We start from the raw sequence: 24,884 nt of genomic DNA on the forward strand, positions 1-24,884 counted from the left end.
ATGATAATAATCACAGCTTGATTGTGTGTGTGTGTGTGTGTGTGTGTGTGTGTGTGTGTGTGTGCGCGTGTGTGTGTGTGCGTGTGTGTGTGCATGCGTTCCTCAGAGATCAGTACTGTATGTTCAGAGTACGCCATGTTACATTGGACAGGATTAGATATGGTGGATATGGTTTCCTGTTTGTGTATGTGAGTGCATATGCAAATGTGGTTATGCACATACACAAACAGTAGGCCTCATTTATCAAGCTTCCTAAATATTTTTGTTGCGGTAACCTCAAATTAGGATTGATCAAAGTTTTCAGAGTTTTTTTTTTATTGTCTGTTAGACATTGGACAAAAGTCTTTTGATTAAGGAAGTAATTAAACAGGCTTTTTGAAGTTTTTGACCCTTAATGTGTTTGTGCTCAGTCCTAAAACAGGCAATAATGATTAAATGCAACGCAGATTATTTCATTTAAGGAAGTGCTTTGGCGAGGTAGTTGTGTGAGTAGAATAATTGTTAATTCTCGCTTTCCAAGTAGCCTGTGGGTTTTTATTTTTAACGCACTTTCTTAGTTTTAATCCTGTGTCCCTGTGTCGATTAATCATTTATCTCTTGTGAAATCAGTTCCTGTCTTTTCTCTTCCTGTGAAACCAGGTAAAGCGGTTATGAATGTGTGATGACTCATGCTGCACTCAGGTGTTAACAAAACTTCTTCCAATCAAATGAAACTTTAGGTGACTAGCTAGTCACACTGGTATTATAAAAAAGCTAGTTGGCTTGGGTGGTATGTATTTTTTCATACCTTAAAAGGATAGTGCACCCAAAAATGAAAATTCAGCCATTATCTACTCACCCATGTGCAGAGGGAGGCTCAGGTGAAGTTTTAGAGTCCTCACATCCCTTGCGGAAATGGGGCTAGCAACAAAACTCCACCTAATGCAGGCTTACAGCGCCCCAGATTAAAACGTCTGAAAAACACTTTTCATTTTTGGCTGCACTATCCCTTTAAGACTTTCCTGACATTATACCTTAAGTTTACGGTATATTACAGTATTTGTGTTGGAAAAATAAAAGGCGTAAAAGCTGAGCTGCCGGTGATAGAAGATATTGTAGCATAAAATCATGTGGCAAATAAACTGCTTTTGTAGTTGGGCAAACCCTAGATAAAACTGCACATGGAAATGCTCCCAAACAGGGGCAGAGGGATCTTCTTTTCTACTAGTCCTGTAATGTTATCCCCGCCACTCACGGCTGCCATCTGTCTCAGCTCAGACTGACCTCTGGTGGCGCATGCTGTGCACTATATTGCCTCATTACAGCATCTCCCTTTTAGTGTAAAATAGAGAGGAGCATCAGTATTTATGACAGTATTGAAAATCATATCATCTGGATTTCTTAATACTGTGGTACAACGCAATACCTTGACACCACCCAAGCCTAGTAGCTAGCTAACAGAGCAATATGGAGAGAGATGGAAAGAGATGTGTGGGCAAAACCTTTGTTTCATTTCCAGAACAACATGGCAGAGAGCTAATTTATTAATCTCTCCCTCGCTGTCCTCCCGATCCAACAGCGAGGGTGGTGTGTGCAGAGCCAGCAGGCCATTCAGCAGTGGACTCCGTTGTAGCTCCATATTGCACAAAACTCTGAGTGCTTCTACTCTAACGTCCATTACAGGGGGACATTAGCTTAACCAGAGTGTGACTGTTATGTGATTTTAGCCAACATGCAATGTTATGATAATTCAGTTAACCCTTGCCTCCTCACCTCCTTGCTGAGGAGAGCAGCTGCACTCATCTGTTTAGGAGATCATATCTGCAGTTCCTTGGCTCCCTCCTGAAGTTTTTTCTGCATGCAGTTATTCATTTTTTATTTTATTTTCATGCGGTGTTCCATAAATTACATTTTATTAATGTAATCTGTAATTTGTTGTTTAATTATGACCTTTGTGAAACAGGAAATCCAGCACTTTGGCTACTAAATTATGTTTTTTAAAAATCAGCCTATTTGGTATCGTTTCTTACAATAAATCCGTGTGGGTGTCCTGTTTTACTATATTTGATGTTTCTGAGGTTGGTCTAAAGTTAATTTATAACTAAGGTTATGTTTTTGAGGTCACTTCCAATATAGGAATGATTGGGATGCAGGAAAAGTTGCTTTTATGTTAAAATATACAAGAAAACTAAAACACATTTATGAATACTGATAAATGAGGCTTATCGTGTGTATTCATTTGTCTTCTGTGTGCTTGTTTCTCTGTATTCAGAAAGTGTGTGTATGTTTATACGCCTGTGTGTCTGCATTTAAATTAGACTATGGGTGTGTGTGTGTGTGTGTGTGTTGCTGATGGACACAGAGCACCTTTGTGTTTTTCTAAACAGGCGCTGGTGGTTAAGAACAGAATGAATGTTGGAGCGATGCAGAGGAAGCTGCTGTGAGAGTCACAGGTCTCAGCTGTAATCGTAGTGAGACCCGTAGAAAATTCTGTCTCTTTCGTTTCCTTCCAGTTCCACCTTGATGAACTTTTCTTTTTTTTTTCCCCCTTGGCTGCAGGATAGACGAGGACCTGCCTTTTTGGCTTGTCAACCAGGCCTGTGCATGGTCCTTGGTTAGGAGGCAAAAGAGATTTGATAGAGTACAGCCCAGCAGATACAGAAAAACGTGCAGGCATGCTGGCACACATGGAGGTACACACTGGCACAACACATGTTTTTGTGCGATTGTGCCCAGCCCTCTGGTGCAGTGTTGGCCAAAACATCAGGGAGAAAGATTTCGCTCTCGTTGACGTACATTATAGTTTGGAAGGCAAAGAATTCAAAGCTATTTCCTGACAGAAATAAAGAATGACCTCTGCTTTTCCTTGTTTAGAAAAGTGTGAATGATTTCAGAACCTGAGCATCGTGCTTCTTGACCCTCCCTCCTCTTTCCCCCCTCTCTCGGGCACAACTTGTCTTGTGAAGTCATTTTGCTCCGTCGTTCTGGTCGATAACAGATGAGTAATGACTCCTCGAGCAAAGCAGCATGACATCAGGAAGGTCATTTGAGGGGAATGGGGAGAGGTGTTGTTCCTCGCGTTAAGGGTCTCTCCATCACGTTGTACCCTTACATTCCCAGCCGGTCAGCTCAACTGTCCATAGAGATCTGGTTACTGTGACTTAACAGCTTTGAGTGTATGCTGACAGTTTCCTTTCAAACTCCATTTGTGGAGTGTTTGAGGGGAATGTTTCTGGACAATAGCTGCCACTCTTATTCAAAGAAACTTATAATGAAGTAGCGTGTAGTTGGTTATTGTCTCTGGGGCCAAAGAGGATAGCATCACATCTGTATGTCAGCTTGTTCTGTAAAGTCTCACATCTCATAATTGAAAATGGTTGTGTTTCACTCTGCTGTTCTCATACAGCAAATGCTTGAAAAACAACAACAAAAAACACAACATAAGCACATCATTTTTCATTTTAAATGGACTCTGGAGTTGTCTCAAGTGGACAATGAGCCTGTTTCAGAATATTGCCACATGGGGGCGCCAGCTTACACAGTATCAGTGTTTTCTCAGTCTGCCGGTGCCGGTGTTGCTCTGCTTCACAAGCAAAGAAGGGGTGGCGGTGGGTGGTAGTGGGAGGTTGTGGTGGGACAGGGGTGAAATGAAGTGCAAGCACAACTTCCTCACACTGGAAAGGTCACTATCTTCTCTGAGCTTCATGAGCAAACTGTTTGTCTTTGAAGAGCCACATCTGAGTGCTCAGCAGCAAGAGGAAGTCCTTTATTGACCTGGGAATCAACAAGCTCTGATGGCAGGAGATGGGAGCAGTATGCAGGTGTACATGTTTGAGTGAACTGTAACACACACACATATATAAACACACGCAGTTTGATATGCACATGCTGTACTTGGATTGTAGTATGTGATTGTGAAATATTTGAAGTAGCAGTATGATATTTCCAGTATGTAGTCTTTCATCGTGTTTCTGTTCGACTGTGACCTAGATTTCTCTGGGGAAGTACACACTGTGTTACTACATATTGTTCAGTTTGTGGTTATTGTCCCTCTGTGTATTTGTGTGTGGCTATGTGTGTGTGTATGTACATGCATTCACATATGTATCAGTGCCAGGATCTTTGGGTTTTACAACTGTCCCCATCATATTTTCAGAGGCGATGACAAGCGCAGAGAAATGAGTTGCCTTTCAAAAAAGGGCGACCAATTATTGTTTGGTATTTTTATTGGTCCAGAAGAGTTTTAAAAATACAAATGATTGTATTTTTATGGTGGTCACGCTCCACGCTGGTCTCCTTTGTGTTCTGCAGAAATGATTCCTCTGGAGGCCACCGAGTTCTAGCTCTTAGTTTGGATGGAAGACAGACGGGTCGACCGGGTTTGTGGTTCTGCTCAGGAACAAGCTGCTTTTAGATCACGATTTTTCGCCAGAGAAACAGGGCCTGATACTGTTTCACTCACTTTTCTCCCATTACATTAGAACTCAATTTGTCCTAATCATGATCACACTCACACTGCAATGCAACACTAAGAATCCCAATGGCTTTCGAAGACTACTAAACAGAGAATCAGAATTGTTTTGTTGACAGCTATGAATTTCCCCCTCACTTTACATAGTTGTCATTCATTTGAGAATGAATTAACGCTACATTTCATCTTGTTTTGTTTCACTGATGACACTATCACAGCCCACTTTTTACCACTAGCTTCACCAACTAGTTAAGTCAATAACAGTATGACTGTAGCGGGCACCACCAAATTTACAATAGGTAATCTGTAAACCATCTTTGTCCCATATTTTTACATGCACAGTAAATTTTTCGTGTTCTCTGCATCTTTTTATTTCTAACATAATTATGTCAATCATTAGTTGATTAATCACCTTCTATTTTGCAAAAGTCGACGCCTTGGAAAAGTCAAGGTCAGTAAAAGGTAACCACGCATCAACACTTTGAGGCGAACCTGGTCCCGTCCTATCAGCTCGTTGATAAAGTTATCAGAGTCAAAACAGCATGGCTGTAAACAGTGGAGGGCCATGTGTGTGGGAGACGACTGAGACAGACGTCATGGTTTCCCCAGGAGGATACACACTCTGTGAGACAGACAGTCCACACCGCAGCGCCTGGCCCGTAGAGTCATGGTAGCTGCCTATTGTAGGTGGTCTGCTTCAGCGGGAGGTGTGTGTGGTTGGAGAGTGGGATGACATATGCACAGTGGTTTAATGATAAAAGCCTGTGTGTGTGTGTGTGTGTGTGTGTGTGTGTGTGTGTGTCAGAGAGATGCAGGAGTATAGTTTGAGGTAGCCTCATACGCTCAGAGATAAAATGAATGGCTGCTGTTCTCATCATAACAATCGAGCTACTGGAAGGGAGGCCCCCCTCTCTCTCTCCCAGAAAGGCATACGGCTGCCCTGCGCCTCGCCTGTCAACAAAAAGCCATTTCTCTTCGGAGAGTATGTTTTGACTTTCAGAATTCTGACAGAATTCCTCGCCTGCTTTCCCATATCCATGACTCACGTGACTCGTTCTCATTCGCCGATACAACATTTAACGTTTTTCTGCACAATTTCACCAAAGGCAAAGCGACGTGGCTAAATATTTCATCGAGTGGTTGTTATTTTGTGCGACCAGGCCAAAGCAAACTTAAGCCTGGTAAAGAATGTAATCATTTATCTAAGACCAGGGGCGACATGCTCAATTTGACCTGGGTTCTGTGGTGCCCATAGGGACAGAGAGCCAGGGTGTGCATGAGTGCATATGTATATGTTTCGGTGTGTATTTAGAAGAACAAGGTATGTCAAAGAGCTACTGTGCTGCTACAACTTGAGGCCAAAGCCTGATATTTGGTTTGTTTGTACTTCCTCTTGTGTTTACTGTGTGTGGAGATAAGCATGTTCCAGCGTCAGTCTTGTGTAACCGGGGGGGGGCTGCCGGTGCTTCGTGATGCAGAGATCGTGAATGTTATAACGTGTGTAGCTTTAGTGCTCAAGTGCCTACATCCCTTGGAAAAGTACCTCTTCAGCCCACTTACTTAAAATGAGAGAAACATAAGAGAATAAACGTGGAAACACGAACCTCGCCTCACAGTGACCGCCCTAAAATCTCATCTGACACACCCATGGCAATCATGAATTGCTGGGAATTGTATCTGACTTTGATAGTGTCAAGCTTTCCCATCATTCCCTGAAGGATTTAATGTCCCTATCGCTTTGAGCCTTTAGCTTGGCTGTATAATGACATGTCATTAACCTATCAAGATCTGCTGAAGGGTCCTCACTGCTTTTTCCCACCCCCCTCCTGCCACTTTCCCTTCATTGCCAAAACCAAGATGGCTCCTTTAAACCCATGCTCATGCCCTCCAGGGAGCAGAGAACACCAAAGTCTACAGTCTAATTGGATTCATTTGTAAAATAGCTGTGGAGATTTGGACATTATCTATCTATGTACCCATGACTGGAATGCAGCTTATTCCCCCCCACTGGACATTTTTTACTCCGTCACCATCTCAGTTAAAAATGTGGTCTCTTGATGGCCCAAAGTGCTTTTTATGTCTTTTATTGGATTCTCATGTTCATTAAATAATGGATTCTTTTTAGTGTATGTGCCTTTCTTTTGTATAACACAAGCCCTGATCTGAGAAAGGACCACTTGGGTCAAATGTGGAATTAATGCTTTGCAGCAGCGAGTGAATGGTGCTTTGTCTGTCTGTAGAAAAAAAAAACACTACTAGAGGAGAATTAGAGACAGGAAAATAGATGCTCTATGCCAGGGTATAGATCTCAGGGAATATCGGGGAGTCCATCAACTTTTCAAATCCAACTACCTTTTTAATAAATCAAGATGATATTAATTCAAATTCAAAGGAATGTAGAGTGTGCCTGTGGAAATTATAAGTCACCATGTCACTATGTCCTGTCACCAGATGTGCTATCCCTTTGTAACTAATTTGTAGACCTCTGGAGTCTCATTGCATTGCGCTGTGTCCTACCCCAGCTGCATCTGCTAGTGTTTTGTTTGGTACAGCTCGGAGCGTTTTGTATTTCTTTGTGTGTGTGCGCCTGTGTGTCTGAGTGTGCCTGTGTATGTGCCTTTGTGTGTGTTTGTGTTCCGTTTTGCGGATGTTCATCAGATAAAGGCTTTTGAACACCACAACTGGCTATTACACCGCCACTTTAGCGACATGAGGTTAGCCGCAGAAAGGCAGATGCAGAGACGCTGTCCCGTGAGTCAACAGGCTGAATTAACTCTTCGTGTAACACTACTAAACTTGTACTGAGGCTGCTTCGGTCGCACCATCCAGTGGCTATGTTGTTTACACCTCTCCACTAAGTATTCTCTCTTCATGGATCCAACCATAATTGTCTTGACCCAAGCCGTACAGTGGAGGCTTTCATTGCTGCTCATCTTTAAAATGCCAGGCCAGAATGGAAGACATTACAGCAGGAAATTGGAGAATGCAGCCAGAGGCTGAGCACACTATTCAGTGTCTAGATTCATCTTCTCGATGAATCGGCGGTCGTTGGGATAATTTGTTTTCGTGGTACTTTGGTACCGCAAGGTCTCCATTCACGATAGTCCAGTTGTGCATATTGTACGGACGCTACTTAACCTTTCAGGTTCAATCTAAACTTTCCTGCCCATGACTCTTTTAATCCTTGAGATTGTAATATGCTTGTTTCACACTGATATTCTGCTAACCTCAGTTCCTCTCTTTCCCTATCTCTGTCCATCTCTCTCCAGATTGAGAACCTGTTGGAGCAGTTAAAGGATAAGGACAAACAGCTGGCTGGGTTGAGGGAAAGGGTCCAAGGCCTTCAAACTGACTCCAGCAACACTGACACAGCCCTGGCCACGCTAGAGGAAGCCCTCTCAGAAAAGGTACAGGAGGGTGAGGATAAAAAAGCCAAATAATAGCGAGAAGGTGAAGCTGGATGTCAAGAAAAGCTGACAGCAACTGCTGAAAAGAAACAGATGTTGTTCTGTTAGAATAGTGGCTGGACGGATGGTGTGAAGGATTACGCACACTATTGATGAGGAACTTGTTTGTCAGATTTAGACAATAAAAACTTACAAAATAAAACCATTTGACCACCAGTTGGTCTGGAAGTGGCCGGAAATTTTTACCCATTGAGGCACACTGGTCTTTCAGGAAGCTGGTGTATGACATAGGGCTTAATGAAGTTGCGTGCTTTGCTATGACTCACTGCCATAATTTACTGACACAGCCTCCTGATTTACAGACCTCGGACCACACTGGATGAGGTCCGCTCTGAAAACAGTAAGGGAGAGAAGGAGAAGGGAGGTCTAAGGTGAACATAGACAGAGGATTAGTCCCTGTCTGTAACTGCGCTGAATATAGGGAGTGAATGATCTATAGAATAAGAGGAGGATAGAAGTTTTGAAAGGGGGAGGAATAGAGAGATGGAAAAAAGGAATGGCAGAAGAGGCACAGCCCTGATGGAAGAGGTGGCCTCAGAATTCAGGGAGGGAGAGGTCAAGGAATGTAAGGGTGGAGGCAGAGTAAAAAAATGAGCAACTTCTGTGAGACATATGAAAGAAGAAGAGAAAGAACAGAGCTGGCAAGAGGAAAACAGTTACAGAGGATCAGAGGTGGAAATCCAGCAACAGATAACACAGCCATGAACATATAGAGGAGAAAATTAACAACTGTGACCGTGAGTGGACATTATGAGAGAGACTGTACTGTACAGTCTCAATGAGGTGTGTGCAGGCCTGGTCCAATGTAAGTAAAATAGAAATATAATTGATTTTTAACTGCTTTTACTGGCCTCCGTAGCCTCGGCAAATAGTTCATTGAGCCCAGTACTGATGCATCCATACACAAATGAAGATACATTGCAACATAAATTTACAGGCTGTGGTAGCATGCCAGGGGGGTAAGGGGGGGTGACCATTTTCTAATTCACAATAAGAATAAATTGATCATCGACATAAGAAGTGCCACAGGAGGACGCCCCCCACGACAGAAGTCTGGGCTGCTAATTATTTGTATATTAACTGGCCTCCTGTCATTTTGCTAAAGGGGTCCCCGGGCAAAGCAAGCTGGGTATCCCTGGCGTGGCTCAACTAAAGCCATGTGAATCAAGGTGAACATAGCCGACTCACTTCATTAAGTGGATGGGTGAGTCAGTGGACAGATTGGACGCTGGTTGTAAACATGCAGCGTTTGTTGTCTTCTGGCAACATGAAAGAGCAGCTGGTCTGCATAAAGCCTTACCTTAACACCACGGAGCTAGTATGCCGCCACCAACACTAAAAGATGAACGGTCTCTCTAGCCACTGGGATGTTTTGTGGTGTTCTGAAATGCACGGCATTTAACGGCACAGGCAGAGTTACCCAATAAAACCTCGCTGATATTCTCGTATTCGCAGGTAAATAAGTTGCTTTCGAGAAGCTGGAGTGCTAATGGTGTTTTTTCTTTTTGCACAAGCCTGTAGTGATGTGTTTATGAATTTGCACTCGTGGTTACAGGGTGCCAGTGATTTCTAATTGGAGACAGGCTTGAACACAGGCCAGATTTGATTTACATACTGTACTGACCATGGAGATGTCAAATCCTAGTCTGGCAGTATATACACTTTACCTTGAACTGACTGGCTCGATTTCAGAGCGACTCCATCTTGCTGAGCTTTGTTGCATGCTTGAAGTTGTTGCGAGCACACATTTGTTGGTACTACAGTCTTAAAAAATGATTGCTTTGGCACCGCGGGCTACAAAATGGTTCCCATTTACGTGTTTGTTTGTACTGCAGGCTAAAAGATGGATGCTGGTTTACATTTTGTTGGCATTGGCTGCTGCTTAAGAGTTTATGGAGTTCCCAATTAGGACAGATGTGGATGTCCAGCTGTACTAAATGTTTTCCCAGTGGCTGCCACATTTTTATGTGTTCCAGTGTGCACATGTATGTTTAGGCATGTATTTTTCTGTTAGCGACATTAGCTTGTGGTACATGAGCTGCCACCTGCCCAATGCACGCTTGTCTTAGAAGTAAAGGAACGACTCTTCGCGTGTCTACCTTTCGCCGAGAGGCATGGGTAAAGCGTTGAACCCCACTTGTGATAGGCATTGGGGGTTGCAATTATTTCCCATCAATGAGGAATTCCCATTAAGCACAGGTCATAAGTTTATCTTGATTAAGCCCTTGGCCTTTGTACATGTGGAAGGATCATTGCCGGTTGCACATGAGAGAAGTTTTCCTTGGAGGCTTTCTTTCAGAAAGCCCTTTCTGACAGAGATGTATTCATTAAAACCCAAACCATGACTTTTAACCTAACCTAATCAAGAAATCCCTTTATAGTAGAAAGCAATGGAGGAAAACTTCTCCCAACTTCTTTCTGGTGACCACCTTGCCAGGGCTACATGGTGAGGGTTGTCAGCTTGGTTGGTGCGCGAAGTCTTTCTACTCGGTTTATGCATTCAGGCACGGCATGCTTCTGTTGTCGCATGCTTCTCTCATGTCCTGAGGGCGGCTTCCAGGCAGGTTGGTGGTTGCCCCTGTGGCGTGGGCACTGCGTTTCAACCAACCAACCTCCTTCCTTGAAGGGATACCTCCTTCCCTGCCCCCCTCACCGCCTAAGCGTTGTGTCCTGTGGCTTGTTCCATGGGTCAGTAGAAAATATCCTACAGCAGCTTTTAAGACGAAATTTGAGTGTTGCATTTCTTATTTTTTGAGAGAGCTCTCAATGAATCCGAACAGTGATTAGGATTCTGCTGAGAGAGCAAACCCCCCTAATAAATACACTGAATACTAACTAATACAACAAATACCACATTAGGAGGAGGTTGGGCTGGTGGAGGTAGCTGTGGCAGCAAACAGCACTGACATGAGCGTGTAAAGTTATAATGTCCGCGCTGCATATAGCATGAGTACGATTGGATATTCCCAGCCAACAGCTGATGCCAATCAGCCAATACAAGCGTGACTTCAGTGCTCTGCCTGAACTAGCACTACGCTTCATTGCTGAAATTTAGAAAGGTGGTGTTAAAACTGGCTCAGAGTTCAAACAATTTGAGGGCTTAGCATCACGACTCAATGTTTTTTTCAGCGGTTCTGAACAGGAGATACAACATAAGTGCTGAGTCAGCCAACAACGCCTCCTCTATAAAAAAAATTAGGTTTTTTACACAATGTTAAGTGCTTTGACACCAATCGTGTGAAAGCAGGTTATGTGGAGTCAGACACAGAGGTGCTTGTGTTCCTGACAGGTATGAACAAAAATGTGTGTGTGTGTGTGTGTGTGTGTGTGTGTGTGTGTGTGTCTCTGACTTGTAGGCTGCAATCATTTCTTTTGATTGCGTTGAATTCTGTGTTACTTGAACTAAACTGAATCTGTATCCATTCAGTCAACAAGAAAAAGAATTGTTTGCATTGTGCTCACAGGGATCAGTCTGTTAATAAACAAGATGTTGGCTGATGTGTTTTTCATTCAGTACATAGATGTTTTCACTTAAAATGATCTTTTATCACCTAAATTTGTTTTTGTTGCCGACAGACTTTGAAATGAATAACATAATGGCACAATAAACTGTAAATCCCTTTTCTGCCTTGGCCCATCTGTTTACCCAGAAACCACTTCTGATGCAGCCTACATATAATTCAGCTGTGATGAGGAGAACGTTGGCGAGCTTTTCAGACTCTGTGGTCAACACAGGGTGTGTGTAATGTGTTTACAAGAGCGAGTGTGTGTGTTGCTAATCACACTCCCTGTCACAAACCTGCTCTTGGAGCCAGTCGCTAGCCACAGTGCTGTGGTTCTAATTAACAGGCTAGGGCATTGTGCCCAAGCCAAGTCCTGCTCTTTGGTGTGTGTATATGTGTGTGTGTGCCTGTCTGAGATGTTACGTATGTGTATTTTTGTTGTGTTTACATGCACTCCACACTTTTTATTATCACATCCTGGTCTCTTTCCCTAAACCCCAAGCATCCTAGAGATATTTCATAATGTGGGGAAAACACCCAGGACCTATTAGCCATGTGGTCTCTCCCTCCTTCTCTGTTCTCTCCCTCTCTCTCGCCCTCTCCTCCAAAGCCCACTATGCAGTGCGTTACTGTGCCAGGTCTAGTTAGTGGGTGTATTTGTCCAATTACCCAGGGGTTTAAAGCTGCCAATCATGCGGCGATGCCACATCGTAAAGCCTCATTGCTGAGCTGTGCTCTGTGCCTAAATAAACACCTGAGTAAACACCTTGATAATCACTTCAGTCCACACCTAAACACACACACGTACACCTTAACACACACCTACTACACACACCTTTGCATGCTCCGCCACCCATGGTGTGGACCTGGTCTCAGGCCAATGCCCAGAGCCGTGGTCCTCCCGCTGTCCGATGTGATTAGAGAATAGAGAAAATTATGATGTAAACATTCCAACTCGGTTTATCAGCAGTCAAGGTGGAGTTGTTAGGAAGTGATCTACAGTACTGTCCAATCCGCTCTCAATAAATCTGTCTCTGTCCCTCAACCCTTCCCCTGCTTCCTCCATCTCTCTCTGTTCTACTTGGCTCTCATCTCCTCTCATGTCCCTGCTATTATTTATGGCAGCATTATTTATGATGGGCATTTATGAGTTTGTCTTTGGCCTCTCTTTGCGAAGCATGCTGGCGAGCCTAAACAGTGAGAGACCGGCTCAAATTTTTTAATAATGATAGGAAAGAAGTGTAATCACACAGGCCTGACAATTTTGTGCACACTGGAAGCAAACACTCATTTCTTGAATGTGTACAAGCCTCAATGTATACCATATTCCTGCTCTCATCTCTAACTAAACCTTATTTTCTTTTGCTCTTTTCCTATCTCAGGAGCGAGTGATAGAGAATCTACGCGAGCAGAGGGAGCGGGAAGACAGGGCTCGGCTGGAGGAGCTGGAACAGATGAGGAAGGAGAACCAGCTATTAAAGGACAAACTTTCAGCCCTGCAGCCCCAGAAACTGTCCCCAAGTCAGCCTGCTAACCCCGTCCCCACCCAGAACCAGAGGCCTGATGGAGAGGTCAGTATGGATTGTTTTGACATACTTATGATGCCTTATTAGGTGTGTGTGGTATGCAGTGTGGGTAATTTTTATAAATATGTTTTGGCTATTGTATTACATTTAATTTGAAATATCCAAAACAGTACTTGTGGTTGAAACAGCGTGCATGTTGACACGAGCACTGTACACAAGTTTGATAGTCTGGTATGTGTGCGGACTGCAGACAAACAGCCATTAATACTTCATCATTATCCACATCATAACAGACTCGCACACGCTTCACCGCTTGCGCCAACCTCTAAAATGAGCCCAAACACAGAATCCCATTTCGCAGAGCTCATAAAACAAATAATAACAAGTACATTTCTCGAAACCTTTAACCGCTGAATGCTTCAAACGAACATAATGGCGCTTTATAATTATGTTTTTTATTGTACAAAAAGAATTAGAAGAATTTGCTTTTACAACCACTCTGCAGTGGTTGTAATGCGCTACTTGCACCCTGTATTTACACTGCTTACATCTACAGTAATAGCAATTCCACTCTCTTACCTCCCTGTGTGCATTCACAGTATTGTTAGCAACTCCCTAGCAAAGGGCCTGCCTGCACTTTGTCCCACAGGATAAAGGGATGAATTAAGAGAGAGTGATTTATGGACGTAAAAGATCCCTCATTCCCTGTTCGGGTGCCAAGTCAGAGGCCTGGCTGTCTTTTTTCTCCCTCTTTTTCCTCTCCCAGGCTTACAAGCCAGGACAGAATCTCGCCCTGCCAGAATTTATGAGAATATTTTTTTTTTATTCTCATAAAAAGCATACACACACATCTCATTCCTGTGAAATGATATCTTGTTGAATGTTGATGCGGCACCACATGAAAGGGGCAGCAGCTCAATAACTCTTTGTAGCGAGCAGATTCACACTCTGACAGAAGTGGTGCCATAATTGGACTATTTGGTGTACTCAGCAGCAATCAGGTCTGTTATGTAAACTTGCAGATACTTCAAAAACACAGATGCTGTTTGTGTGTTTATAATTGTGCGTATGAGTGTGTGGTTCTCTCTTTGTGCCTGTGCATGCATGCGAGCAGAGAAACAACTGTCGGTGTGTTGGTGTTGATGTGTGAGTCTCTGCATGTGTTTCAGTGTGTTGCCGTGTTTGATCCTATTGTATTGCAATGGAGTGTGACAGGTTGGAAGGCTGTAATACTCAGTAGGTCAGAGGTGAACTGACTCTGTGCCTGAGCTTAGAATCTGATCAAACCGACCTAACACACACACACACAAACGCACTCATGCACACATTCATCTCAGTGCCGTCAGCCAGGGTATAACATGATTTGATCGTGAGAGCTAGAGTTAATCAAATTTCCAAATCAAGTACGCTGCACAGAAAAATCTGTGTACAGCAAATGCAGAAAAATACAGGCACCTACAAACACTATCACTATGCTGTTCCTGCACCATCACTCTGAATGCCCTGTAGTTACTCATCTCAGTCAAGGTAGAGGAATGAACTACAGAAGTCAGGACAGCAGAGATTCAGTATCGGTCATCTTTCCCCACAGGCTGTAAATCCACCCTTTTAGATTATGCCTCAACACCCATTGTGCTTTTTTTAGGGCTGTAGGCAACTCTTGGTCGACTGAAATTTTGTTTCTCAACTAATCGATTGGTCGATGGGGAAAAAAAAATCTACATGTTATCTCTAGATTAACTTAATCTGCCACAGTGCACCAACTGCTCTCTACCTATTAGATTATGCATTCACCAGCATGTCTTTGGAGTTCTTTGCGGCGGGAGCTTGGTGTATTTACTAATGCTACATATGCCAGCACCTTGACAAGGCACTGATCTTGTACTCTGTGGTAACGACTGCATGTTTGGTGCTTTTTTCCTGGTCACAGAGTTGAAAAATGTTCAGTTTTGGATAGAACGCTGCACTCGTCACTGTCGCTTTATACCCAGCCGTCCAATCACAGTGAAGGAGTTGTGGGACAAATACCACAAAGACTAACCATCACACCCTACAAGTGCTAAACAGCAAGAATGGAGGAAAAATACCGTACTGCTGGCCACATACACTGTTGCATCCGTCCTCTCTTTCTCTGTGCTTTGGCCTTCCCTTCAAGTACTCAAGTACTCTACCTTGTGCCGAAATTTTTACTTCCCTGGATATTCCATATTGTAGACACCAGATGCAACCAAAGCGTCTCAGCTGAAAAAAAAAAAAACCTTGCATCTCCAAAGACAATGCTCTAGCACTCCCATCTGGGTGTTTTCGAAAATGCGAAAGAATGCCTGGTATTTTCAGCCGGAACAAAAACACTGTAGTGGACACACCGCCTATGAAAGTAACACCAGCGACCAATAAAATTTGGTTGAACAAGAACGTATCGATCAGCCATTTGACCAACTGACCAGAAGTTGTCAGCCCTAGCTTACTTAATGACTTATTTCTAAAAGAAACCCCCCATACTAATTTCAAAAAATTGTATGCTAGCCTATGTATGCTGTAAATATACATATATTTTTATTTATTTTATTTTTTTTGCTATATAGATTTGTCAGGTTTTACCAGAAACTAAAAGTGCTTGATTTAAATTAATGAAGCTTGGTGTTAGTTCATGTAGGATATGGAAGTCAAATGGCCCAGCTGTAATCAGCTGATAGTCAGCTGTTTGGATTATTGTTTCTTACCAGTTGCACACCAATCACAGCCACAAGGCTTCCTACTCACTGGTCCCTGCTACACAAATGCTGTGACACACTGCTGCCACTGCTGCTGGCAAAGCTTTACCTCCACCACCCCAGCCTCCACCTTGCTTTTTCAGAGACCTAACATGGCTCAAAGGCCGAAATGGTATTTAATGTCTTGCTTGGGCTCACTTTTAATCCGGTGGTTTTTCTGCATTGCACATGCTGCTTGTCTAATCCATGAAGCACCTCAAGAGCGGAGCCCCCAGTGCTAAATATAACTGTATTTGTTGCAATAAATGGTTAAATCTATGACGAGAGTGTTCCTGACTAAAGTATGATTAAGAAATGTCCTGAGCAAAATTGCTGAATTCTCCGTACTGTGCACAATGATTGCATTTCCACAATGTCATATTTTGAGACAAATAGTATTTTTCTCATAAACCAGCTTAATATACAGATGATGTTTTTGACATTTTTTGCATTAATCTAAAGGCTGTATTCGAAGCATCCTCTTTTGATGTTAATCTCAAATACCTTCAAAAATGGAGAAATAAGCTTTCCGCCTGACAGCCATTTAACCCTCATGCAGATGTAGAGTTTGTGTTTGCCATCAGGTCGTGTACACACGGTGGCCCACTCACTGTATCTGCAGATGTTTGTATTACTGACTCAGTCAAGCTGTTAGCAGAACTTTTTATGTTGACCTCTCAGCTCTGTTGACTTCACTGCATCCTCATCCTCTTCCCATAAAACAGTATTTGTTGATTCCAAGGTTAATAAAGGACTTCTGAAACTAAACACTAGCTCTTCAAAGGGAAAACTGTAAAGGACCTTGGGGAAGGCAATGACCTTTTCCAGAGAGGATTGGCTTAAATCAGTGAGGAGGCACCACACCTCAACTCACTTTTGAGTCCTATTCATAAGACTCTTTGCAAACCAGGCGGATGTCATATCTTCTTACCTTTTTTTGTTGCCTGTTTCTCTGTTTTTAGATCCTTTGTGTGTTTTTGATCATGATATGGAGATAAGATAAATCAGACATTGATTGCACTGACAGATATATAATGAGAATGACAGCTGTCATATGTAATAAAGAAACAGATATTACCTTTAGGAGTCAAAACCTCTTTTTTAAATGTTACCCAAGCTCAGTGTGGCTGGGAATCCTCTGACCCAGCTCATATCCTGGTGGCCACACATATTTAACTTATTTGTAATATTTACACTTCAGAGACATTTCCAGGAATGATAATAATAATTTCAGTGACCAAATATGTAATCGTATCTTTACTGGCCTTCCCCCTCCTGTCATAATATCACAAATTCTTGCCTGACCCGCTGTCCTCTCAGCCCCCTGCTTTCCCCATGTCTGTGTTTTTCACTAAAAGAACATAACAAACTCGGGTCCACTTAGGCCTAATGCATTTTGTGCAAGCTAAGATTGGGTTTGATGTGTCTGTACAAGTGTATGAGGCAAGGTGTGGAGGTAATGGGCGTAAGGATGAGGTAAACAGTGACTCTGTTTGCTTTCTAGAGGGCCAAGTGTTCCCTTTATCACAGGCACAAAGTGTGCACGCATGCAGTTACAAGCTTATGGGGCTTTTGATTGCTGCCATGATTAATCAGTTGTCAACTATTAAATGAAATGGCAATTAATTTGATGGTCGATTAATCAGTTTAAGTAATTTTTAAAGAAAAAATATTGAATATCTTTGGGTTATGGTCAAAACAAGGCATTTGAGGATGTCATCTTGGGCTTTGGCAAACAATGATCAACATTTATAGACAAAACATCTACTCGATTAATCAGGTTATTCGGCAATGAAAATAGTCTTTACTTGCAGCTTACTTACTTATGGTCACATGTACACTGTATCCATGGACATAACCGCAATACACACAACAGCAGTCAGAGTCTACAATAATGTCAACCTTGACATATTGAGTGTATATTTTAACATTTACAGATGTGTTCCTGCTGAGCTACCTCATTATGCACGCCTATATCTAAAGACCTTTCAAACATTTTGTTGTGCCCCATATGCCGCCTGTGCCCATGGCTGTATCTCCCATATGCAGGAGCCAATTTGTGCATATGGTTTATCTGGTGGGTTTGTCATAATGGGAAAGAGGCATTTGTTCAGATTGGCTGGTGCTAATAGTTAACAGACACTCCTTGGGGTTTTTTAGTAATGACAGACTCAAGAAGAGCTACATGTACAGTCCTAGGCCTATAGAGCTGACAATAAATTGCTGTGTGTGTGTGTGTGTGTGTGTGTGCGTGTGTGCGTGTGCGCGCGCACTTACTTGATGATGTTTAAACGAGTGGCCTCAGCTGTTTCAACAAGTTAAACAATCTTCCCAAACACAGCAGACAGAGAGAACTAAAGAGCAAGCGAGAGAGGGAGAGAGAGAAAGATAATTCTAGGGTACAAACTTCCTCTGGGATATTTTTCTCAGAGAAGAAAGAATTCATCAGTGTAACTCTGTATTTTTTTTTTCAACATTGTACTTAGAAAAAAAAAATTGAGATGTTTGGTGGTCTCATAAAATCGCAGCCAAACAGAGAGAGACGGTAATTTTATAATGATAATGACTGAACTCCAAACTCTACATGACGGACGCCCCGGGGAGGCAACTGATAGATAAAAACCACAGAAAAGCAGGCAGCAGAGAAACCAGGGGGGTGATGAAGGGATGAGAGCGGATGAGGGCACAGATTGGTTCTGCTTCAGCTAGATGGTGACCCTAACCACATATCCAGGATTGACTTACCTTATCCTTTGGGTTTCAAAGCTACCCATGCACGATGATTTCACATCTGACCCTGCTTAATTGTCGGTGTCCACTCTTTCATTTCTAGAGAATGTTAAAATGTTATGACTGTCCTTGGTTCTTATAAATCAACATCTGTTTTATCTATTTGTATTAACTTCTAGGTGCCAGCTAAAGTAGATGGGCTCCCAGCAGGAAGCCCCATGGTAGGCTCTGTTATTTTGTGCCTGCATTGGTGTGTGAGCAGAGGCCATTTTAGGACATGTCAGACTCTCTTAGCTTTCTGTTGCCAGACTTGACTTAACATTAATCTGTCTGAGCTGCATTTTGTCACACTTAGCACAACATTCATCAACCCTATCTGTCCTTTGTCATTTTCAGCTAAACTTTGTCATGGTTTTAGCTTTGCTTGGTCAGCTGCAGCTGCACCGTCATGTCATGTGTGGTTCCTTTAGCTTCAGGTGTACTTAGTGAGGCTAAACTGTACTTTGTCAGCCTGAGCTGTTGTTTATTAGCTTTAGCAGTGCTTTGTCAACCTCAGCTGGTCTTTTGCTAGCTACACCTGTACTCCCAGCTGAATTCTTATGATAGCATGTTCACAATTAGCGATTTAACTTGCTATTGTATTTCCATAATGCTAACTTAATTCTCACACCATGATAACAGATCCAGTTCATTCCTATCACATTTAACTATATGTGTTGTTACGGCTTTATGATTATGGTGTGTTTTTTATTGCATAATTTATTAGTTATTTCTTATGTTGCTCAAATTATCCAAAGTTAATCTGTAGGGCTGGGTATCAGGACTTGATACCTTTAAGACCGAAATAACCCAGTACCAAGTAGCACTGAAACCTTTCCAGTCAAATAAATTCAATCTTTTTTGCACCACGGGTCTGATCCCAGACCATCTTGACTCCCCACCGGATCAGCAAACTTTCTGTTGCTGCCCTCGCCAGAGCCGTTCTCCTCCCAGGCTACAGTCAGTTCAAGGTCTGCCTGGTTAGCATGAGCTAACACAGCATCGGCTAACATCTGACACAGCGGCTATAACTCTAATTGAAGCAGCTTGACTCTGTCATTAAACCAGTTAATAACCGTTAGCGAATGTTAGTCATGTGATGCTAGCAGTTAACCCTGTTACTGTGAGAATGGGGCTTGGTGTACACTCATGGCTGTCCCCTGCCGTGACATACATACATCGAGAGAATGCCAAGAGTGTGCAAAGCAGTAATCAGAGCAAAGGGTGGCTATTTTGAAGAAAACTAGAATATAAAACATGTTTTCAGTTATTTCACCTTTTTTTGTTAAGTACATAACTCCACATGTGTTCATTCATAGTTTTGATGCCTTCAGTGAGAATCTACAATGTAAATAGTCATGAAAATAAAGAAAACGCATTGAATGAGAAGGTGTGTCCAAACTTTTGGCCTGTACTGTATGTCACATTAGAGATGTCACAAGATGTTACGTTCATTATCAAGACATAGTTATTTATTTATTTAAGATATTTTTTGGGGCATTTTTGCCTTTATAGATAGGACAGTTAAGTGTGAAGGGGGAGAGAGAGAGGGGTAATGACATGCAGCAAAGAGCCACAGGTTGGAGTCGAACTCAGGCCGCTGAGGCAACAGCCTTGTACATGGGGCGCCTGCTCTATCTACTAAGCCACCGACGACCCAAGACGTAGTTATTTTAACCCAAACCATGGTCAATGTTTGAAACCCAACCATGTACTTTTGTTGTCTAAACCTAAGGAAGCAAACCTAGAAACGAGGTAAACCTACATTGAAACTTTATTTCGAAATGATACTTAACAAGCAGAAACCGTACACTTCCTGTGAACGTGGAAGTTTATTTTGAAAAGACACAATGCATGTAATAAGTGGATATTGACATGCTATCCTGGAGGTGTAGTTAGACCGTTATTGTTTGATGTGGAGGGCCACTGACCAAGCATTGGAAGCGAGTATGTGTTTGACAAATTGCAGTTTGAACTGAAAGTTTAGCTAAATCCAACAGTGATCCTAAAAAAGAGGAGCTCTTGAAAAGCTCATTTTGAGATGTCCTAATCTGGCCACTGTGTATCTGCTTTGATACCACCTTAATAATACTATATGCAGTGTATTGTGGCTAGTTCTAATGTTTCCACTCCTTCTGTGTACTGCCTTCCCCCCCAAAGACCCAAAACACGGAAGAAGCCCTCCGGAAGTGTCCAGACATCACAGATCGTCTGAGGCTACTAGAGCAGGAAGTGGCTCGCAACAAAGAGGAATCTGGGAAGTCAAAAGCGGAGGTGGAGAGGCTAATGGCAGCTCTGAGGGATGCTGAGATGGACAAATCGTGCAAGGAGAAGAAAATCGCCGATCTTGAGAGGTGAGGGTCAAAAATTCCGTGACATTCTTATCCATCACAAGACACCATCTGTGTGTCCTCAGAGAGCAGTGTCCTTCCAAGTGACCGGATCTTTGTAAGATCTCAATTCATTCCTAAGTGCTCTATTTATAAAGGAGTAATCCACAAGACATAAACTGTCTAGATTGTGTCCTCCCAGCACTTGAAACCACTTCCACGCTGTCATGCTTTTTGCCTGATGTAATCACACTCTAGAAATGCACACTGTGACCTATGTACGTGTGTTGTTTTTAATCATTTGGCCTCATGTCTTATCATTTGTTTCCGTGTATCAACGTCTGCAGATCTGGGTAAGTAGTTTTTACTGTGCCTGTTAAAAAACATATCACAATATCGTCAACACTGTCCATAGCTGTCACTCTTGACATCCTGCCATGACTGCTGTGTTCATTTTAAACTTTCCCAGGTATAAAGTTGGAAATCAGGGCATTTTGGCTCTAATGTGATTCCCAAGGAGCTCAGATTTGACTATCCCAGTGGGGCAGTAAATGTATAATGCATTTACAGCAAACAATCTCGCTCCTCATTCCTGTCACAGCAATAACACAATGAGAGACTTTATATGTTTCCTGACTTATATCACTGGAGACGTATAGCCTCTCCATTGTGTTGACTTCTGCAAAGCTTCTTCACATTTCATTGCAATCATGAGTGGTGTCATGTGTGTTTTCCTTCATATCACACTGTGTTTTCATACATATGTCCATAAACTCGACAGGTGAGTATTTTTCTTTCTGTCTTTGCCTTACTGTGAATGCATACAGCAAATGTGTGTGTGTATGTGTGTGTGTGCCTGTGTGTTTTTGAGTTTGCCAGGAAGGCAGCCAGCAGCATGCCAGTGGGAGGTGGTGTATCCAGCCCAGACACTGGCTGTTTATACTACTCTGTTTATTACTGGCGCAGTGCTACTCAATTATCATCTGATTTATGGATTGGCATGGTGTGTTCATGTGCCCAAATGAGTGGTTGTTTAGTGCCAAAACATACTGTGTGAGTGTTTGCCTGTGTGTTTACTTCATGTGTGTGTGTATGCGTGCATGTGTGAAAAAAGAAGCAAAGAAAAAGGCATGTTTTTGTATGTGTCTGTAGTGCATCCGAACATGGAGCGGTTATAGTTAGTTGTGTGCTGGTTGGCATGTCTGTGTATGTAGATTGATAGTGGGTGGTTTCTCTGTTGGTGGATCGCCAACTGCACAGAAGAAGCCATGAGTGTGAAAAAGGTATGTGAAAGCACAATTTTTTAACACACGCTAGCTCCGTCAGGTGTGTCGATGCTAGCTACGGCTCTGAATGGCTTAGAATGCATCTGGATGGGCTGCACGTACTGAATCCAACACAGTTTCCTGCCTCATTCATTACCTGTTTTACAGACTCTCCACTCTGGCATGGAAACCGTGTGCTGACTCAAACTGTGTGGGAACGCATGAGAATGAAGTATAATAGGGATCCAGTAGCTCCCGCAGAGTTTGTTCACACAGTCTACTCTCTGTTCGAATGTGTTTGTGCATGCCTCACGCTACTTCTGCATGTGTCTGCTACTCACATACAGCTGTCACCAGAGTGTGCGCATGCACATGTGTGTGTTAACCTGTGCTTTTAGTTTCCATGCACAGCCCTTTGTGGGATAGCAGTATTTGGGATCAGGCGCTGGAAGAGTTTCCTTCTCCTCAGCTCGTCCATCTTATCGCGGCTGCTGTCTCATTAGTGTCAGCCACTAACTGCTGTCGGTGTGACCCCTCCCCTCTGGTCACCACAGACAGGTCAAAGGTTACATGCAGGTTAGCTGCAGGTTATCATCGGAGAATCCACTGCAGCCATAAACTGCTGCTGTAAACACAGGTAGGATTGAAAAGAATAAAAGTTATAAGCTCATGAACCTGTGTTTAATATACTTTTTATATAAGTATGTGTGGCTGCTGAAGAGAATAGTGGAGTATCACCTTACTGTAGTTATAGTCTTTTTACATTCTTTTTAAAAATTATGATTTGACAAAGGCATTGGGCGTAAATATAGACATAAAAATTTTTACGTGTGTGTGCCTGCGCACATGTGTTATGTGACAGCATGGGTGGACGTATGCGTCTGCATGCTGATTGGACTTCTGTGTAAGACAGTGCGAGATGTGTCTGGGCAGAAGATGAATGTCTTTTTAATCAGAGTGTTTCTGTTGGAACTCGGTCAGATGGCCTATTAACCACTATCAGGATGGAGAGAGGAGAACAGATGAGGAAATAGACACTTTCTCATCCAGTTGGCAGTGCAGCAGAGAGAGTCAAAGATGGATGTAGCCAGCAGGTCATTGTAATAAATACCTTCCAGCACAGCGGAGACTCACTCGCAGCTATTTCATAGCTTAGATCTCCCAGTGATCTACTGTAAGCAATCGGCGATAACATTAGGTAGTTTATTGTTGGTGCTTTATTTACTGTCGTGTGTAGGTGTAAATCCCAGCTAATCTGCCTAAGTGATCAGAGACACTGAGCAGGCTTTGTGGAAAGCATCTGTATCAGCTGTTAACACTAATGCTAATAGTTGGATTTGTTAAGTGGAGCTCTGGAAGCCATGGTTACTGAGCTCTTGGAGCAGTTTGTGCACATATGGTGGACTAAAATGGAAAAATGAATACATTTCATAGTATGACATACTAGGAGTGAATCATTGTAATCTTTTCCCTATGCATTCAATTAAGTGGCACTTTTTTGTGTTTGCCCTGCATTGCGTTTCTAAAATGTCTGTAGTCGGTAACATGGTATTGGATGTCTAGAAGTACAAGAGAGCGATTGAATAGTCCAGTGGTTTTTAAACTTTTTGTGCCCAAGGCAAACCAAAGGGCAAGCCAAAATCTCAAGGCACAACTGTATTAAATAAAGCGATCCATTGTCTCATTCATGGCTTTCTCCTTTTAATTGTTATCATCCCTCACACTGGCTGCCAATCAGGGTGTTTGACGTGTCACACACTTAGGCCCACAGATAGGCTCCCTGTGAAGGTTTTTGATTTTAATTAAGTCAGATTAAATTGCATTTTTAGCTAGAGTTTACCTCTTTATTGGGAAATGGGTGTGCACAATATACTAATACACTCAATTAAAACTTAATTCATATTGTTTTGTATAGGCCCAGTTGAATATTGCAGTAATAATGTGCGGTTATCACAAAATCCCACAGCACACCTGGATTGGTATCACCATTTGACAACCGCTGGAAACTTGTGTATTCAAAACACAACTAGTTTTAATTAACCTTAAACATCAGCAGTACGTTCACATATTTAAGAGGTTGTTGCTTTCAAGCATCGGCAGCTAGTTGAGTTCTAAGCTGTGACAAACGTTGTGCTACCAGGGGAATTAGCAGAGATGTGAACATGAAATCACATGACTTTGGACTCGAGTCAGACTTTAGTTACAAATTTGATGACTTAAGACTTGACAAAATCAAGAAAGACTTGCAACTTGACTTGGACTTTAACACCAGTGACTCATGAAGATAATTAATGCCTTCCCCCAAGCCTGAAGATTAAAACGTATGCTGTTTAAAAGTGTGCCACAAATCAGGACATTTACCTTCATTTTCAGAATCAACTAACGTTAATTCAGTTCATTCTCACCAAGTCAACACTTAATTCCCCCAATGATCCACTCTGGGTCCACTTTAGTTTAACCAATCTGACAGCATCCACTTAAACTGTAGGAGAGAACCATGAAGAACATTGTCACTGAGCATCAGTTGAAAAAAGTGATACCAAAGATATTTTGTTTTTGTACAAAAACTAAGCAGTGGTCATTAACAAACAAGTTGCAATGTGCAAAAACATGCAGCTTGAAAATTAACAGTAAACTGAGGCTAATATTAACATAGATAGCGAACTAATTGTAGCACTGCTTATTAGTGTACAGTATAGCAGCATTATTTTTTTATGACAAAGTTCAGTCAGACATTTGAAGAGCATTCCGACTTTTTGTAAATTTAATATGTTATTACTCTGTTGTTTAAATGATATTACATTTGGTGAAGAGCGTGTTA

The 24,884-nt window shown here is 42.4% G+C and overlaps 1 protein-coding gene across 6 annotated transcripts in view; it reads left to right on the forward strand.

The window, feature by feature from the left end:
• Positions 1 to 24,884, forward strand: part of LOC117257639 (ELKS/RAB6-interacting/CAST family member 2) — a 182,787-nt gene that overhangs the window by 58,274 nt on the left and 99,629 nt on the right. For 4 of the 6 annotated variants that reach the window (XM_078169994.1, XM_078169998.1, XM_078169995.1 and 1 more), the window contains 4 exons: positions 7,720 to 7,857; positions 12,803 to 12,991; positions 18,609 to 18,650; positions 20,629 to 20,822. In XM_078169994.1, the coding sequence (XP_078026120.1) occupies positions 7,720 to 7,857; positions 12,803 to 12,991; positions 18,609 to 18,650; positions 20,629 to 20,822 (563 nt within the window). Of the gene's footprint in view, positions 1 to 7,719; positions 7,858 to 12,802; positions 12,992 to 18,608; positions 18,651 to 20,628; positions 20,823 to 21,145; positions 22,675 to 24,884 lie in introns of those variants that run through there. The other 2 variants (XM_078169999.1, XM_078169997.1) reach the window with 2 other exon arrangements.

Source organism: Epinephelus lanceolatus, chromosome 8, assembly GCF_041903045.1.
Source record: "Epinephelus lanceolatus isolate andai-2023 chromosome 8, ASM4190304v1, whole genome shotgun sequence".
In the NCBI taxonomy this organism is placed as follows: domain Eukaryota; kingdom Metazoa; phylum Chordata; class Actinopteri; order Perciformes; family Serranidae; genus Epinephelus; species Epinephelus lanceolatus.